The 19,518-nt window shown below is 38.4% G+C and overlaps 2 protein-coding genes across 11 annotated transcripts in view; both read right to left on the reverse strand.

The window, feature by feature from the left end:
- Nucleotides 1-6,849, reverse strand: part of huwe1 (HECT, UBA and WWE domain containing E3 ubiquitin protein ligase 1) — a 59,158-nt gene extending 52,309 nt beyond the window's left edge. For 7 of the 9 annotated variants that reach the window (XM_039801648.1, XM_039801644.1, XM_039801642.1 and 4 more), the window contains exons 1-4: nucleotides 6,730-6,849; nucleotides 4,646-4,714; nucleotides 319-368; nucleotides 52-121 (exon numbers count right to left, since the gene is read on the reverse strand). In XM_039801648.1, the coding sequence (XP_039657582.1) occupies nucleotides 52-96 (45 nt within the window). In that variant the 5' untranslated portion in view covers nucleotides 97-121; nucleotides 319-368; nucleotides 4,646-4,714; nucleotides 6,730-6,849. Of the gene's footprint in view, nucleotides 1-51; nucleotides 122-318; nucleotides 369-2,089; nucleotides 2,313-3,884; nucleotides 3,914-4,645; nucleotides 4,715-6,729 lie in introns of those variants that run through there. The other 2 variants (XM_039801640.1, XM_039801641.1) reach the window with 2 other exon arrangements.
- Nucleotides 6,850-7,486: 637 nt separating this feature from the next.
- On the reverse strand, nucleotides 7,487-18,734 carry phf8 (PHD finger protein 8). 2 transcript variants are annotated; one of them, XM_039801665.1, is made up of 23 exons: nucleotides 18,434-18,734; nucleotides 17,671-17,775; nucleotides 17,500-17,581; nucleotides 17,215-17,300; nucleotides 16,981-17,107; nucleotides 16,654-16,814; nucleotides 16,383-16,524; nucleotides 15,606-15,792; nucleotides 15,322-15,484; nucleotides 15,115-15,202; nucleotides 14,633-14,739; nucleotides 14,406-14,497; nucleotides 12,608-12,697; nucleotides 12,193-12,474; nucleotides 12,017-12,099; nucleotides 11,750-11,919; nucleotides 11,433-11,518; nucleotides 10,906-11,027; nucleotides 10,179-10,510; nucleotides 9,964-10,059; nucleotides 9,771-9,880; nucleotides 9,310-9,670; nucleotides 7,487-9,218 (listed from the first exon to the last, which is right to left on the reverse strand). In XM_039801665.1, the coding sequence occupies exons 3-23, from the start codon at nucleotides 17,538-17,540 to the stop codon at nucleotides 9,130-9,132; spliced, it is 3,015 nt and encodes a 1,004-aa protein (XP_039657599.1). In that variant the 5' UTR covers nucleotides 17,541-17,581; nucleotides 17,671-17,775; nucleotides 18,434-18,734; the 3' UTR covers nucleotides 7,487-9,129. The 2 variants fall into 2 exon arrangements, with proteins under 2 accessions (XP_039657599.1, XP_039657598.1); XM_039801664.1 differs by having other exon boundaries at nucleotides 17,500-17,775.
- Nucleotides 18,735-19,518: the final 784 nt, after the last annotated feature.

The following is a 19,518-nucleotide window of genomic DNA, read 5'->3' on the forward strand; positions in this document are numbered from 1 at the left end:
GGCACTAATGAGGCTAGGAATGGTCACACAGCAAGTATTAAGCATACTCACAGCTTCCGTAGGAGTTTTCTTTAACTTGCTTCTGTCGACCTTCATTGTCGATAATCTCTATTTGTTGCTCCTGTTGATAAATTTCCATGTACATTAGAAAACATGTGATGCTGAATTTCAATGTGGTATGATATATAACTAGTTAGAATTATAATTTGTAAATAAGCCAAATATTGCACTTTAAATCATCTAAGTACTCTAAAACCAATGAGACATTCAGATACAAAATGAATAACTCGAAGTGTACACAACTTAAAATGTACTTACAGAAAATAGTTTGGCGATACCCACTTAACAGCATGTTCCAGTCACGTCACCTGCAAAACGATGGTAAAGAATTCAAACTATAATATAGAAAAACAACGCACACCAAGGGCTGTCGTGAGGTGCTGATCACTGGCAGTAGACTTGAAAATTAGAAAAAAAGTGTTGCACACTCTGGATTTGAAGAAGGCCTTAGGGCCGAAACGTCAGAATAAACAGAGAAATGCATATGGAGCCAGAGTGTGCAACACTTTTTTTCTTACTAAAACTTCAAACTAGCAGTGTCCCACATACAAACCTATTTGAAAAAAAATATACAATAGGTTATAAGATCTATCAATCCCAAGAAAGAGGTTTCCAAAAAGTCTGTAGTAGGACTGCACAATATATCATTTTTGTATCATCATCGCAATATACAAATCGCAAAAGGCTGCAACTTATCGCAATAGATTTTTTTTAATGTGGAAAACTAACTTTTTTTAGTGATGCCTTTTTTTTATTAAACAAGTAATTTGTTGTATTTTAGCATAATACTGAAAGTAATAGAAATGCAGAACTGAGTATACTTTAATATTTGTTCATTTATTGCAAGTAATATCATCATAGCGATATTCAACGTTATCGCATATTTTCCTCATATCGTGCAGCCCTAGTCTGTAGGTAAAGCTGTGAATTAATTGGATAGTATCAAATTCATAACAGGATACCTAACAGTGCATTCTGATTATATAATATGGAAATACTATGGTATATTTACTGTAAGTAAAAACAAAATACAGTCAGTTATCAATCTTAAATTTTGACATGAGCATTTTACTTTAAAAATCTATTGCAGCTCACAAATGACTGATCACAGGCACTGGTCAAAATGTGACAATGATACGAAATTTGTTTACGTTATCAATCAAGGTCTGGTCATCACAAAGCAAACTGAGGCAGAACATTAGCTAGTGGCTAACTAGCAACATACTATCAACATACAGTACAAAGTTACTAAATCAGGCTGGGCCCTATTTAATGGCCTAAAACATTTGTCTACATTTCTTGTACTTCGGATTCAAAAGGCTATCTTAATAAAACAGATCGCTGCCTCTCTCTATGCTTGCCCATCAACTCAAGTCACTTGACGCTGACAGGTTTAGCTAAGTTATAGCTACCCAGCAAACAAGCTAACGCCACTCTTGCAAACAGCATAAGGTTATTTACCTAGCTATTGTTAACAAGTCACTACACACATGTTGGACTGCAGCTACTAGTTACAAACAACATTGGTTTGCTTGGTGACTGGCTAGCAACACGTCTGACGAAACAAAGAAAATGATCGGTAACGTTTCTACGGAGTTGATGTTAGCCCCTGACCAGCTAACTGTAGCTAACATACCGGTAACGTTAGCAAACGATCCTCTTTTGAAACATTACAACGCATTTGAATACCACCAGACCATATAAAAGTCAGCCAAGTCACAAACAAGGCGTGTGTGTAATCAAAGGAAACGTATAACATGTAGCTAACCAAAAATCGAGCAGTTTTAGCCATTTCTGCCACAGTTGTCAATCCGATCTCACAAATCCACCACGCTGTCCTGACCTGACTCTTGACTAATTTAGGTCGGGGCTGCGCAGGCCGCAAAAGAAGCCCTCACTCCCCACTCCTGCACCAATACCACTCCAGGTAATAACGGAACTGTAAACACCACTCGGTGACCAGCGACACATAGATGGGTGTGTGTCAAGTACGTGGAACCAGGTAACGTTACTTTGTTAAGGCTCTTACCCTGGTTCCTCGGCTGGACAGTCGTAGCACGCGCTAGCTAGCAAGCTAGCTACCGTTAGTTGAATAGCAAGCAGAAACGCATAATAACTCGCTGAATCATTGTCGGACGGGTCTAACGTGACACTGCGAGTTTTGTTTTCAGTTTTCGTTCAGGCATTTTGACTACCGGCTGGATAAATAATGATGTTGTTCATCCATCAGTTGTATTATTTTTTAGCGTATCCGCGCTTGTTTTCATAGCATATAGGCACTAGCTGTTGGCACAGTCATCATGACTGGGTAGTGTGCAAAAAAATGAATAACGTTACGACTGGGAATGAGTAGCCACTGTTTATCGATGCAGTGCGTGTTAATATAGGGCAGTTGGCCCTCTGTGGAATGCGTCACCTTAATATTTCATACGGTCAAGATCAACACAGGTCTCTAACTGACAACATCCACAGCAAACGACCAAAAACACTAGAACAATTATGAATTTGACTAATGATACACAATCCTTAATATGATTTTCATCTAAATCGCTCAGGTCCACAACTGTCAACCTCACCATGGAGAATTGCATTTTTATATCTACATCACAAGTAATAAACATGCAACTTGTGAACCATAATTAACACAATGCACCAACAGAGCTGCAGTATTTGATACGTGCATACAAAGTAAACCCCGCACATTTTAAGGACATATTTACTAAAACTAGAGTACATTTGGTTATGAGTAAACCAGCTAACAATAAAACAGAGGAACTCAGCATCCTAGTTTTTTGCCGAAGATAAAAGTTCACTAATGAGGGCACTGATTAACTTTAATTTTGATCATTTTTCACAGTTAGTTCAGAAGATACATGTTAACATATGTGCCAGGCCAATATTGCTAATCTCAAGTGCCTCATGCTCCTTCAGCCAGCCTGATAAATATACATAAAACACAACCACAATATTGGAATCTGCCTGTTTTGGGGGGTTAACATGTTGACCTTTTTAAAAAAAAAAAAAAAAAGGGAGCAGTTTTATTTACATTACAATATGATGGTGGAAAAGGTTAAAAAGTAACATTTTAGTTACCTATTATTAGTGCTGTAAATTACATTAAATCTCATTATTACTGCTGTAAATTCCATCAAATCTCAGACAATTTCCCCAACAGTGCCTTAACGTGATTAACTGAAGCCACTAAAAAACTCTTCATACTTTGGGGTGTTGAATGTTTAGGAAAGTAAAGCAAGCTCCTCTTTCAATTATAATATTTGAATTGGTGTATCAATGGTAATCATGTCAAATAGGTAATATTTATCAGAGACACGCCCATCAATGAAACTCAGTAGCACTAAAACTAATTTACGTTTTCTCTGTCAACACAAACGTTATGTAGTTGGATCTGTCCCTTAACATCATAATTAATTTAAACAATTGTTTCCAATCTTCTTTTAGCAGATCTTCTCTTAACTGAAACACAAACACTTATATTTGGCAATATTTCATTTCCCCCCTTATTATGTTCACTTATGAGAAGCATTACCTTGTTTTTAAGAGACAATGCTGCAATATCAGATGATATTGGCTAATTTAAAATTACCTAATTTCCACTCAAGTTAATTTAAAATATAATTTCTCACTTTTGCTTTATGTAGTCACAACTATTTAATATCATAAACAAATTTACTGTTATTTCTCTGTTACTCTCAGGAATCAACTGTAACATTCACAAATCTCATACTGGTCAGCCTCTAAGAGTTGGTGAGTTATCCTGAAGTAATTCTCTGGGGCTATGAGGAGCACAACCCTTTGCCACTGACCTTCACTGTGAACTCATGCCAATACCATTCTGGATGGATAGATAAAGACCACAGGGAAGAGTACAATAAGTTTACATTGTTTAGGGTGAACCGTCCATGAAAGAAGCTATACAATCCTTCCTTTTTATTATTGAGGTATGTAAATAACTAAAAGGTAGCTTACTGAACAGATTAAGAAATGACGCAGTAAATTTGTTTTCATTTCACTAATATATATATATATACACATACACACACATATATAAACATGAATCCAACATTTGTAAAGATAAATCTTTTTTTAATTTTTCAAAACTTTGATAATAGGCTTACTGGCCTATAGGTAAGGAAGCCATCCACAGATACAGGTAAATTTAAGGATTAACTGTTCCACATTTTAACAAAACATTATGTATAAATATATGCATGTCAACAATTATTTCATTATCTTAGTATTGTATACACCATAAAAAAGGTATGTCTAAAGTCTCTAGGCCGCCCTACATGTTATTGTAGGTTCAGTTTAAAATGCAACTCAATTTTATAGAATGCATGTATTAGGGGGTCCCTGCTCCGTCTCTTTTTCAGCTGAGGGGTCCTTGTCTTAAAAAACGTTGAAAACCCCTGCTTTAGATAGTAACCCTAAGTGGTGGTTAATGTATTTTGTAGGGGGTATAGACTTGAAAGCAAATATTGATGGCAAGTCACTGTAACCCTTATGTATCCATGTGTTTCACCAGAACAGTTGTAGTCAATAAAGTAAATAAGTTAGCAGTACATACCAGAAACTGCTTTGGTTCAATAGCTCCACCATTCTCATCCTTGGTTGTTTTGCAGTTTCTTATAACTATCTAAAAACACACAAACAACCAAATCAGTTATGAAAGTAAATTCAGGCAGCTTGATCATTGACAAAACACTTTTACTGACAGGTGTGCAGTGTATGTAACAAAGCTGGTGAAAAGGATAAGTATGTATGGCAACTTCCAACTAGAGATGTGCCGATACCGATCCTAGTTGGAAGTTGCCATACATACTTATCCTTTTCACCAGCTTTGTTCGGCTAAGATATTGGTTAGGTAGATATCGGCTCCGATACTACCTAAAACGCTGGTATCGGTATTCGGAAGTACTGGAGTTTATGCACCGATCCGATACCACATAATAAAGCCCTGAAGAAAATCTACGTTAAAGTAGTTATGCATGTTCTTTTTCCGTTATAACTGACTGTCAAACTGCATAATAAAATAAAGTTCTGTAGCATTCATTATTTGTATTTGTTCATGTTTCACAGAGAGTTTAACCTGAGCCAGACCGACAACAAAGATTGAAATAATATCACATCCATACAGGGATAGCAGTATACAGTTAGTAAACATAATAAAATATATGACGCACTGGTATCGGATCGGTACTCAGTATCGGCCGATACGCAAGTTCAAGTATCAGAATCGGTATCGGACCATCTCTACTTCCAACCCAACTATATTAAGAAATACTTTGATGATGCTGATTGATGTGTTATGTGGGAAGCAGAGTTCTAGTAAAACAAAGTTGTACCCCCAAAGTTGGGGTACATACTCATATTTTCAGACAAAACATTTACAGGTTCACTCTTCAGCTGCCTGGGCTTTAAAGTAAACCTTTGATTTCCATAAGATAAAATGTAGTGTGTCATCTAAGGAGTGGTATGAATTAATAAACTCAGCCATTGTTTACAGAATAAATCAATACATTATGTAGCATTTTTAACAACAAGTCCACTTCTTTTGTTGTCATGTCATCTCAATGGTCAGTGATTGAGAGAATGTTTACATTAAAATAGTTTTGGCTGTGTTTACTGAGAGGCATCACTAACGTTACTTGTTTTCAAAGACGTGTAAATGTGGTGTGCGTCAGTGGTTGTAGCTAAGCCTATTTGACAGTGTGATGCTTCCCCTATCAATTAGCTAGCTAATTTACGACACCTCACTGAATATTTAACGTTACATCCACAAACAACGCTGCACTAACGTTAATATTAGCTAGCTACTAACGTATACTGGGCAGATCGTCTGCATCAGAAAATATAGTTATGGCCGTGGATTGTAACGTTACCTTAGTTTGAATACCATTAACGTTAGTAACGTTACACTGCCTAAAAGTCGTTAATTACTCACAAGTTAGCAAACGTTAGGTTAGTTGTAACCGTGGAAATAGGCTCATGCGGTTTGCCAATATTATTGAGGTAACTGTTAACGTTAGCTACCCAACGTTACGCAGTTATGGTTAGCTAGCTAAGTCAATGGTGGCGCTGACGTTAGCAAAGTTAAAAGCTAACGTTAGTTAGGTGACGTTAGCTGGGTTCACTAACGTTAGCAGTTTAGGCTAATGTTAGTTACTTCGGCTCAATTCAGCTTTGGCGGCTAACGTTATCAGATTACGAAAAGTCAAATCTGCAACCCGACACACATTTAAAGTCTCACCGGTTATTTGTATCATCATTCCCGAGGAAATTGAGTAGCTAGCTAGCTAGCTAGTCATTGTACGAGGATACCGACTTGACTTGTAGCTAGTTGTACAGAGGCGCACATACCCACACACAGTGAACATGAGTGTTTGTGGGTTTCGCGCGAGCTAACTAACGTTAGCTAACTGAGAGCTTCGCACAATGCTCTATCAGTGGGATCATGGGCTACATTAAAAATGGCGGTTTACATAGCAGAGTAGGGGATCCGTACTTTACCCTTAAAAAGACACTTGTTATGTGGTCTCGGGTCGCAGTGACGGGTGTGAATCATCGATTGTAGTTGTTAAGGAAGAGAAATGTATGCCACCAGTTAGCTAAAACCCATGTCAATAATATGGAATAAGTATTTCTGCTTACCTCGAATGCGTGTTACATTTGCTTCTCCATCTTGCACTAGCGAGTGGTAGGGCAGTTTGGATCTCGCGAGAATACCTGCTGCTGCGTTTACCGAGGGCACTCCCTTGTAACTGTTGTACAATAACGGTGCTAGTGCGTCTTCGTCTGGAAGAGGTCATACAGCCTTATCTTTTTTCTTTTTTCCAGCTTCAACCTACTGATTTGATGTGCACACGAAAGTACACAGCAGAGCTCTCCAGGGTTATGAAAAAATATATTTTAATTCAGTTTAATATGAAAATGTATTCAAACTCCCTGTGGGAATAAAGAATGGACAATTTTATAACAAATGCATTTAACCCCTATTTGGACGGGGAACATTGTATTTTAAATTGAGCAATGGAAATGTTTAGATGAGAAAATGATTGTACAATAATTTGTACAACAAAAAAACACCGTGGGCAACTGTAGTCACCACTAACCATTCAAAAGTATTTTAAAGGCTTCGTTTTTTAGGTTTATGAACATTCAATTGTACTCTTATTTGAAGAAAAAAAAAAAAAAAGTGTTGCGTTTATTACAACACAATATTACTTTTCGTGATGACAACTTTCCAATATATTCCGATGTATAAAAATGTTTTAAATCCCACTTAGTGATTGCGATGAAAATGGAGTTCTCTGGTAGCCTGACGCATAGTAAACATAAAAACATTCATTTGCCGCACAAATCACACTTTCGGTGATTTGATGGTCCTAAAATAAATTCAATGAAAAAATAAGATTTGCCCAAGGTATATTTTATCTGTTTCAGGTAGTTTTTAAAACATGTTTAAAACACACAATACACACCAAAAAAGAGTGAATATCAACAATAATTAATATAAAACGAAATGATGAAATTAAATGAGGGCATTTTTTCAAGAACATTTCCACTATTACACTGACAAGACAACATGACAAACTAAGCATGACAATTACTTCGTACAAATATAAAAAAATGAACTATTTCAGATATTTTCCAAATACAGCAATGTATGTTGTACAAGTTATGTTAAGAAAGTTTTTGACCTATAAAAAGAACTTAAATTACAACATATATTTACATATCAATTCATGTCCTGCACCTTTAACACAGTTAAATCTACACTTCTGCCAACATTGATAACTAGTACATTCTGTGAAAAGAAAGCACATGTCTAGATCTGACCCAAGAATGCTGCCAAAAGTTGTGGCACAAATTATGGCAACTTGCAGGAAACTAGTCTCTTCATTTCTTTTTCTGCTCTTCCAATGTACCTATATAAATTACAAATATTACAAATATTTACAATTACAACAAACTGTAAAAAAAAAAAATCTAATATGGATAAACATTTTGTGCAGGTATTAAGTGGTTGAAAATAATTAAATAAGGGACCAAAAAGATGAGGTGGTAAAAACATACCATGTTAAAACAGGCTAAGAGATGGCAAAGTGCTGCCTTGTTAAATAACAATGATCAGTCTGATGTTACTCTTGGCACCAGTTGGGTAATGTGTACTTCATGTGTAGAGCTACAGTATAAAACATATACTATACAACTAATTATTGGATTTATCCTTGACTTGTTTCCACCTATCCCATGTTTTTTCCCACAGGTTTATTTTAATTGTTAGTCCTCTGTTCCTAGACATAACAGGAGGAAAATTAGTTATACAAACAAGTTCCAAATTCCTCAAGAATAATTTATATGTGGCATTCTGGGTGCTGACCATGTGCATACACAGTTTTTTTGTAAAACTGTTTATTTTGTGTAAAGATTGGTATCCTGGAATCATCATACATACACAAGAGTGTGTTTATGAGGTAAAGAGACAACTAAATACAAGACTACAACTGTGTGTGTGCGTGTGTGTGTATGTGTGTGCTATAAAGCCATTACATTTACCTGACTAGAACGTGTTGTTTTTCCTTCCCTTTTAAAAATGTAGAATGTCTTTTCATAAAGAGCCACTAAAATAGCCTAATTAAAAGGGGTCAATTTATTACGCTAGTTAATCTAGCTATTTAAATCATGTCCGCCAGTCATTTTAAAAATGTGTTTAACAATTTCCTATTGCCAATGTCAAATGGTATGTGATCATTAGGAGTTACTTACCATTTGTTTCAAGTCACAGAAGAGCCTCTTAAAATAACTTCATATGGAGATATGCAGATATGGATAAATGGAGTGCCAAAACAGGCTGTTAATTTGCTGGGCAGAGTAATTGGTGTAGGACAAGATATCGTGAGGTTCAACAACAGGTGAAAACAGTAAACAAATGTATCTAGAGTACAAAATATAGATCACTATCTCTATTTCCTTCAGACCTACTTCCACAAAAATCTTTTTCTTCATTCATTCTAACTTAAAAGTCTTCAGCCACATTTCCAACATCTCTTACAAGAGAAGTTTGCCGTTACGGTGAATTTTCAGAATTTTTCCAAGTCTCTGTTTTGCAGTTGCAAGTCCTTTCTTTGGACGTTTCCCTAAATTAAAGTGAGAGGAGAAAATACATGAGAAAATATGTCATCACAGAGATATGAAATTATGCTGTCAATGCTTTACATTCATGCTTACCTTGACCAACTCCTGTTGTGCCTTGGCTGGCCAAACCTGCAGGCGATGCACCAGAGTGAGAGCTGCTGTTCTGCGGAGAAAGTGAAGGTCGGCGTGAAGTGAGGAATACACCAGGGGCCATGGCTCCGCTGCCTCGAGGGCCTCCAGGGCCAAAAGGTCCTGGCCCCGCTGTGTATTCATGGTCCAACAGACTAGCAGAGTAGTAATCCATCCTCCTATCTGGGCTCAAGTCTGCTGCAGACTCTGGAGCAGGTGGTGGCGAGGGTGAGGCTGGCTCAGTCTGAACAGGGGGAGGAGGGGCTACCGGAGCAGGAGGACGCTGCTTTTTGGTGTACTTCCTTTTGGCAGGCTTTTGCTGCTCCTGGTTTATTACCGAAATAAGAAACAAGGGTAATTTTCTTTTATTGAAAGATGCTACCACTCCACATTCACAAGACAAATAACTTTATTTCCCAACTCACTTGTTGTGCCAGCTTGGCAGCAGCTGCTGCAAGACCAGTTTCTACAGATGCGACTCTAGCCCCTTCCCTGGCTGGTCGATCCTGTTTGGGAAGGGTGGGCATCACCCTGGCTAAAAATAAAAATGAAATATTCAACCATCCGAGAGCTAAAAAGCATTCTGATCTTTCTTCCCGCTTTGTTTAAGCCAGATACCTTTCGGGCTCCAAGGTGTGTCATCCCAGTTTTTCTTCCGCTTCATCTTAGCCTTATTAGCATGGTCCTCCTCATCAGACTCCAAGGACGGGTAAACTTAAACAAACATTTGATGGAACATAATTAAACATGGCCTTGATCAATAAAACTTGTAATGCTTTGACTAGCGTTGATCCGTACAGCAGCAGGTGTAAGTCATTGAGTGTATTGCTCACCATAGTCAGAATCTTTAAAACAGGTTCCCAGAGTCTCTTGCTCATCTGGACTGTCCTCGTCACTAAGGTGACGAGCTGGCCGTTTAATTGGCCGTTTCCCAGGCCGTTGGATGACAGGTTTCTTCTCAGGACTTCTTGTCTTTTTGACCCCTCCAGTCACCCACACAGCCTTGCCCCCCTTTTCCTTGACCACCCCTAATCCCTCTGCCAGGCCTCCAGAAATGGATAGGGGAGATGAAGAGGAGGAAGATGAGGATGAGGAAGGGGGGTTGGCCATTGACAGCATTCCCTGTATGGCATCACGAGTACTGGGAGAGGCTGGTGCTTCCTCACTGAGAAAAGGACAGAGTTAAGCAATCACTCGTCATCTCCAAAATAACCTCTTAAACAAGGCGTAGTGTCAGAGACATTGCAAATATGTGAACTATGCACGTTTCAAAGGTTATTGGATTCTTGCAACAACACAGTGAGACATTTATTCCCACTTGTGTTCTACACTACTGCTAGAGTCAATGGTATCCAAAGCTCCAGAAGTGTGCTCCATTTAACTTGAGTTTCGTGATGTTTGAAAGTTATGTGTTATAACTTTCAAACATCACGAAACTCAAGTTAAATGGATCTACGTAAATAAATGTATTCTAAAATCCGAATACCATCCCAGACTCTTCCTCAATTTGACTGTTAAATAAAATAATCAAAGAATAACTTGTGATGAAGGAGATCTAACCTGAGTGTTGCAGAGTCCAAGCCTGCCACTTGTTTGCTGGCCTTTAATAAGTCCAGAATGCCCCCCGCTCCACCCTTCACCCCGTGGGCGGCTAGTGCCTCTTCATCTGTGGTGTAATCCTCCTGAAGCCACATGCACAAACATTCTATTGTTACTATTTAAATTTGACACAATGAAAAACGTAATGCTGGGTACCAGTTTCAATGGGTAAGCAGTTCACAAAATAACAATTACTGTCAGATTGGCTTGCTGTTTCAAAATACATCATTTAAACTGGCAATCTCATCAATGATGGGTTGTTCTTTTTGTGCAACAAGCATGTAAATTGGGATACGCTTTGAACCTGCTGTAGGGAAATTAATGTGATAAAGCAGTGATCATGGAAATTTTACAGCTGTATCCTGCAATGGCACGTGTAAAGTAAATCATTCCTTACATCTTTGAGACTCATTTTGTGACTAATACTGGCTACAGCTTAACTACAGAAAAATTGCTACAGAAAATCTGTGTTTCCATAATTATCTCACCTCAATGTCAAAGTCTACTTCTCCTGGCTCCCTGATGCGATTGGGGTCAGAGCAGGGTTTGGCTCTGGGCAGCTTCCTAGGAAGACCTGAAGGCACATTTTAACACAGTTAGGTTACAGTAGCAAGGTGGCTTTGAAACCATACTACTAAACTATATAAGGTTCTACATTTAGCCAACAGTCCAAGCTGTTAAATAGCTATACTGATCTCTCATAGACTTCACTGGTGGGTAAAGATTAAAGAAATGTATGTCCTTATAAGAGCTAGAACATTATGCTAAGCATTCACAATACGCTCGTTTAAAGTCAAATTCTCACCGCTTAGTTTCTTTTTCTTGCTTGATCCTGCAGGCTTGCGTCGTGGAGGAGGGGTCTCGTCAATCTGCAGCTCATCCTCGGACTCCAAGTCAGACAGACTGGATCCCTCCATGGCAAGATGTTTGTACTTTCCTGCCCTTCCTGCACCATTACTGCTGCTGTCCTTCTTACTAAAACCAGAAGATAAGCAAGTATGAACCCAAACCTTTGGTAGGACCATAAGGTCACACAAGTAATAGGAACACACCAAATGGCTGCAAAGCTTACCTTTGGATTTTTCCATTGGTCAGCACAAGTTTCAGTTTGCTTTTATTTAGCTTCCCTTCAAATTCCTCTAAAGGCAACTCCAACTGGAAAGAAAACATGAAGATAAAACATTCAGACACAAAGAAATGCTGGATAAGCATTTCCATGGCCATCACGAATGTCTACAAACACCGTACCTTGTTCTTGTTTTTCGACTTGCCAGGTTGAAATTTTTTGAGTGTATGTTTGGTGTGGATCTCAATGAGGTCAAGTTCTCCGGCTTCTGCCTTAAGTAGCCCCTTCTGACTTTTCTTCTTGGTCCCTGGGGACACAAGACCCCCTATCAACTCTTTGGGCTTGGGTCCTTTCTTTTTTCCAGGAGGGCGTCCTGAATTCTGGGAGGTGGTCAGAGGAGCTTTAGAGAGTGGCGAACCAGGAAACTGAGGTCCAGTGCGGCCAATGTTTTGCTGGAAGATGTCCTATCAAAAGAAAGTGCTGTCTAGTCAGTAAAACAAAACAAAAAGTAAATAGGAATATTTCTATGTACACATTTAAAAATAAATAAAACAAAGCTAAATACATGCCCACATTTACAGTGATTCTACCATTTACCTCAACCAGACGAATCTCCTTGGCCAAGTCCTTCACTAGTGTCTGAGTGTTGATGGTTTCTGGAATCTCCACTTCATGATCTGCTAAAGCCTGAGTGTAGGGAGACAACTATCAACAACAGCTAGCACGGCTCTGTGAAATGGTAACAGAACCGGCTACCAGATCCGCCAAAGCTAAAAAATTAACACTTTATATCTTGATTGTGTAAAATGAAAATTTGCCATTTTTACAGGGGGTTATATGCTAGATTATTTTTTGCCCGTGACCAGTAACTTCCTGGAGCCTCTTCTGTTTGCCTGGCAACTGCTCCAAGCCAATAAATAGTCAGACACATAACCACCCATAAAACCACAGTGTGTCATTTTATACTCATTAAACAAATTAGTGAGCTTCATAGGTAGTGGTAGGACATCTTTGTGCTAAGCTAAGCTTACTGGCTGCTAGCTGTAGCTTCATATTTAACAGAAAGACATGAGAGTGGTAATGAAATTCTTACTCTACGCCATAAAGTGAATAAGCACATTTCCCAAAATGGCAATATTGTTGCAATTCAATGTTGCCTTTTGAGTTCGCATATTAGTCCCGAACCATTTCAGTACAGGACGTTCGGATCGGTATGCAACATTGGTTTGATTTGCCCTGTGACCCAAACAGGTCAAAAAAGTCAATTTATGTTGACTACTCGCACATGCAACAGAAATTCTGGGGCATGAGTTTACCCGGAAAGATTCGGCAGCGCACTAGTTGTTGTATCAGCTGCAGCATGCTAGTTGACTTAGGCTATGTTTAGATGGAAACGATCTGAAGAGTTTTTTTTATTTTTATTTAACCTTTATTTAACCAGGAAAGTTAACGCAAAAGTGGCGTTGCGTTGTCAATTTTTATTCCGCATTTAGACGAGAGTCTGAGTGCATATGGTGACGCAAAAGTGTGTGAAATTCGATGTAGTATGCACGCCAGGCGGCTAGGTGGCACTGCCACACAACACCACCAAGTCCACGCGCCTGCGTAGAACCTTTCTTCTACTTCTCTCCTTAGTAGCTCGAAACCAAAAGATGTCGAAGCGAAAAAACAAAAGCTTGTCTGGAAAGACGAGGAGGTGGTGTTGCATGTTTGTCTGATGATGCCCGTTGTTTTAAACTGTATGCCAACATCGTTTAGCTAAAGTCTGGTTTATCTGTGGAAACATTTCATTTACGACACATCACAGTGATATGCTGAACGAAACAAAAACAGACTTGAAAGGCAAGTCCTTCTCCCCACAGCGTTAAGCAGCCTCCCACTGCAGATTCAGACCCTGCCAAAGTAATAACTAATGCTGTATGGCTGCGGATATGAGACTGTACTCAGTCGTAGAGAATACAGAATTAAAGCATATGGTCAAAGTGCTTGAGCCCTGCTACAATTTCCCTTCATGAGTGTCTGTTGTGCCTGCCCTGTATAAACGAGCACAAGCTGCAGCCCAGTCAAAATAAATTATCCCCCCGACAATTTTATTTGAATTTTTTGTACCATTACATCCCTTCTTTTGAGATTAAAAAAAATGTGTGCATTTACCCATTTTTCTAATTAATTGTATTTTTTGTAAAGATTTACATAAAGATATGATTTTATCTAATAATAATAATTTTGCTATGCTCCATTTGTTGGAGCTTGCATGCAGTTTGGTGCAAAACTAAACAAATTCAAGCATTCCAAAGTTCCACAATTATTAAAATAAACTAAGTAATGACACAAAGAGGGAAATAAGGAAAGAATGATAAACAAAATAGTACAAATAAGATAAGACTTTGCCTACCTCTTTACGGGTCCAGCTGCGGAAGGCATTGTTTAAGGCCTTAGCTCCGTGAACCAGGTAAGTGGCAGGATGTCTGCGGTTTTCTCTCAAACCTGCGAGACAGAATAGCAAAGGGTTAATAATATCAAAATGACAAGTTAATAATATCAAAATGACAAACGCTAAACACAGGTCACTCAACTAGTTCACATAACATGAATATTATGAAATGTACTGAACTCCCTTACCTCTGAAGGTATCAAGAAGGTGCTTTCCAACATACCAGCACACAGTCTCAAAGTTGGGAAAACTGAACAAGTCTGCTGTGCTTAATCTCTTCTCTATTTCATATGCTCTAAAAATGATAACACAATACAGAAAAAGTCAGACATTAGTGGTTATTGCCACAAAATTGCAGATTACCTCTGTAGAGATGTGACTGGAAATAAATAGCAATAGCTTTAGGAACTAGAAGTGAGGAACTACAGTAATTAAGGGCTAAATCTTCTATTAGCACATTCATGTTTAAGTTTGTCTGAAGAGTCATTAAGATTACACAATGTCTGAGATTCTGCTGTGTTTTTTACCTGGTTCATTTTCTGCTTTTAGTATGTAATGGCATTGAAACAATTAGCAAGTTAAATTAAGTGTCAGTGTTGTTTTTTTATATGTCAAGAACATAAAAAAAATGGTTACAATAAGATTACATGTACTTGGCATAGAAACTAACCGCAGCTGCATGTCAATGTTTAGACTATGCAAGAAGTTTCCTCCAAAGGCTAGGCAGTCCACTGGTGTCAACACAGCATGAATCCACCCTGGAAGACAAGCAAATGACAAGTGTAAACATTAGTTGTTTGATTATCACAACTCTGCTAAAAAAAAAAAAACATGTTGTCCTATAAGTAACAAAACAAACAGAAGCATTACAACTCACCTGTTGGTATGAACAAGGTGTTTCCTTGTTTGACAGAGCACTTGTAACACATATCAACTTGGTCTCCAAAGAACATCTCATTCTGGTTAGATGAGGAACTCCACCGCTCAAAAAGTGCCAAGTTGGCTGCGGTGGGGGATATTAGGTAGAAGATTTTTTCACCCTGAATAAACAAAAGGGACAAGCTGTTAGAAATAATACCAAATCATAAAAAAAAAAAAAGAAACAAAAATGTTTTGCAGTCCGTGTTAACTGAAATTTTCCAAACTTTTTTTTCTCCTCACCCTCAGGACATGGTACCATACCGAAGTGCCACCAAAGTCAATGTGGAAGTCTGTGTAGCTGTCCTTCACTCCCATTAAGCAGTATTTCTGCACATTAGGGCGTTCAAACACAGACTCTTCAGGCCAGAGGTTTTCAACCCATGACAGTTTCCTCACAATCTTTGGAGTCTCCACCAAGTTTGATAGCCTATAACAAGTCCAACACTTATCTTTAGTCTTCAAAACAGCAGAACTTCATCTAAAGGTGGAGTCAGCAATTCTGGAGAAAGATTGTTGATATTTGAACTCAACACCCAAACAAATATGATTGTGATTGCTATGATACCCACAACAAAGCGGCAGCACAGAGCCTATGGTTCCTCTGTTTCACTCCCTCGCCGGGAAGACGGCGGACACCGGGAGATGGCTAACCAGACTGTCCATCTCCCAGGCCACGTGGCGACAGTGTGGGACACACCTCAAAAACTAGAGTGACGGTCGCTCACCGTCGGCCCAACTTGGTGTGTCAGGGCCTTTACAGAGCCATGGCTATGTATGAACGCCAGATTATTATTTTTTTCAGCATACACACAGAACGGACAGCTAGCAAACCGTGAGGAGATATTGGCTAATTTGACTAAAAGTGTATGGGATTAGAATTGCTGACTCAACCTTTAAACAATGAAGTTCTCATTTCTTTCTTTTTTCTTATTATAGAAAAGTAACATGAAAAACTCAAGTAACAAGACACTGCATCATAATGACAAACTGAACAGTCAAGAGAATATCTTTGTGTACCTGGTCTCAGAGAACTCCAGGCTGATGACATTGAGCACTCTGTCTCTGTTGGGGCTGTTGTAGTATTCAACAAAGTCTCCCAATCGCATCTTTAGGTCACATTGCCGAGACACATCAATCACATCAATCTGTTTGTCTGAACCTGCAATTAGGACAACATGAAAAAAATTTGAGAAAACCAATTTTAACATCCCTAATATGCCTTAACCTAAACATCTTACCATAAATCAGTACAAATCTTTGCATTTAAATGTAATACTAAAAACTTCACCAATATAGTGCTCTACATCGCTGACGCCGAATGATGCCGGAGGAAGGGTCATGCCGAGGCCATCCCGCCTCAGCACCATGACAGGAACACTGAATGAATGCTCTTCCAGAAACTCGACTGTCAGCTGGGCCCCTGACGGCTTTAGCAAGACTTCATCCGCACTGTCATAGAAACACAAACAGACATATGCACAAGTTTTAAAGCACAATAACATCTATAATAGATCAACGCTAGTAAAATATAATGCAATCTATTGCAATAACAATACAATAATGGTTTTATCTTTAAACTTGTGAATACCAAACTTTGCCTTTGCGGGAGACTTACCCTGGGAAGGTGCGGCTCCGTAGCTCCCTAACAAACTGTGGGCTGCCAGTCTTAACAGGCCGACCTGGATCTCTTGCTCCAGCAGCACCACCATCTGTCTGCTTATTGCCTCCACGGCGTTTGCGCACTGGGACAAGGAGAGACAGAAAAAAAGATTAATGAGTGCATTATTATGTAAAAGTAAGATCCTAACCAACCATTTAAGCAAGGGATACTTAAGGAATGGTTACTCACTGACAGATGGTCCATGGGTGACCTGACAGTTGGGGCAGTGATACAGGTCAATCTCAGCTGCTTTGTCCTCCTCTACTCCAACACAGCTACACAGAAAACATTCTTATCAGACAAAGAACGCACATAAAGGATGGCTGTGGTGGGTCGGATACAGAGTATACCCACAGGAATCGTGCAACTAACACAACAGATGAACCACATTATAAATCACACAATATAATATTTGAATCTCATTGCACACAGGCAACAATATGATCAACAGTGTTTATTCTGAAAATAACCCACCTTCCATGGAACCAGTCTTGACAAATGTCACACTCGATCATAAAGCGTGTCACATCATATGGCAGGCGACACAAGCAGTACACTGGAACCGATGCCATATTAAGTGTGTGTGTGAATTAGCTTTCACTCGTTATTAATGTTAAGATGTCAAAATCTAACTCACAAACTCACAAACTAAATGCTTTTATGCAGTAAGGGTAATGTTGCTGTTGTCTGTCACTTCACTTCCAGATTCCTGTTACTGATACACATGTCCACCGGGATTCACTTGGAAACCTGTTAAAACACAACAGAAAGAAGAAGAAAAAAAATGTGTAATAGCTTGCAGTAAGTAACGACAATAAAGCAACTCCATTGCAAGCTCATTAGTACGTAATGTGAGTAATGAGAAACAAATTAGCTACTCCTGCTGCAACCTGAGATGCAAGTGCAGTCAACCAGCTGGGTAACGTTAACGAAACTAACGTTATGGGTTTCGGTAGCATAACATTTACCTTAATAGTATTAACCTATTTCATATTCTTCAAATACATGAATGGAGAGGCAACTTTTTCTTATTTCCATTCACAGATTTTGGATCAGAAACATTTTGCTTCTGCTAAATAACGTTAGTTGTTAACAGTAACGTTGGCCAACAGGCAGGTCGTAACGTTAACTCACTGTTTGTAAACACGCTATGCCCGTGAATGTTGTATTGCTATCAAACAGTAACGTGTTTACCAAGTAGCCATATTAGCTATCGATGTGGCTGGCTAGCTAGCTAGCTAAGCATTTGCGAAGATGTTAACTTTAACTTAACGTTACACTTGGTGCAATTCATTTAGCTTTTAAACTTGAATGAAACGCTACATGCAGCTAACACATTTGATTAATTTGAGCTAAACAAATATGCGTCGTTTGATATATTAATTGATATTTAACGCTAGCAACTCACCAAAATTTAGCTGCGGGAGGCCAAGCATTCAAAAGCCGTTGTAATCCCTACGCAAGATCGGGGGTAGCTGCGGCCTTATTATGCAACGTAAATTATAAACAATTTGCTTTACCACATTTTTGTTTATCAACTCCGCAATGCCCAAATATAGAGGCCAGGTCCAGAAGTTTACACTGGACCAGAAAACTAAAATCTGAAGCGACCAAAACGAGCACAATAACTACAAATAACGGCGTATTAAACTACATCAACGCCATTTCAAAGACAGACGGACGTCAGACGGTTGTCTGTCTCTGTCTGCTATTGAAAAAACAATAAAGTTGCAAACAGTCAAATATGGAGTTGCATTCAGGGAAAAAAACTATTTTATACAGTCTATGTTCTCTATCACTCTGGTAAAAACCTTGCGGAACGTTTGGAGGCAACAAAGTTACTGAAACATATAGATAGATACCATAGTGAGCCTGAAAACATGTTTTATTTAAAAAAAAAAAAAAAAAATATATATATATATATATATATATATATATATATATATATTAGAGAGAGAGAGAGAGTATATATATATAATGCACCAATTAATAAACACAAAACGTACAAATCAATCACAAATCTAGACATTTCTTAACTAATTATCTTAACTTTTATCGTCATCTCAGGATTTATTTTCTGTCAGTATAAAACTTTTAAGGTGTCAATCAAGACCCTATGGATTGTCCTCCAGTTATGATTGGCATGATATAGGAGTGCCCAATACAAGACTTGTACATGTGTAGTCTAATTATTCACACACCCAATAAACCCTCCACTTTACTTATGTCAATATTTAAAATCATGGTTGTAATTTTGTTTTTTTATGTTTGACAACTTGAATGTTAAGTTGGAACGATACAGCTACACCTTTATTTGATTATTGGAGGTAGATTAGGCTAAACTAAATCAGTCAGGATTGGTCCTCCTATGTTTTTGCATTTGTAATTATTTAACTATGAATCACAATTTGCCTTAAATACATACCTACTACCATTGTTTTTAGATTTTGAAAGTAATGTAAAGTGGCTCTGCTTGGCCTTCAGGCTGGTCTT

The sequence above is a fragment of the Perca fluviatilis genome, chromosome 5, assembly GCF_010015445.1.
Source record: "Perca fluviatilis chromosome 5, GENO_Pfluv_1.0, whole genome shotgun sequence".
NCBI classification, from domain to species: domain Eukaryota; kingdom Metazoa; phylum Chordata; class Actinopteri; order Perciformes; family Percidae; genus Perca; species Perca fluviatilis.

Bases quoted from the DNA above. Each gene is read 5' to 3' on its own strand.
- phf8 (XM_039801664.1), bottom strand. From the start codon at position 17,597: ATGGCATCGGTTCCAGTGTACTGCTTGTGTCGCCTGCCATATGATGTG. The intron at 12,475-12,607 runs GTAAATGGTAGA...TTCTTTTGATAG, and splicing joins AGGAGATTCGTCTGGTTGAG to GACATCTTCCAGCAAAACAT. The intron at 10,060-10,178 runs GTGAGCAATACA...TGTTTGTTTAAG, and splicing joins TTTTAAAGATTCTGACTATG to TTTACCCGTCCTTGGAGTCT.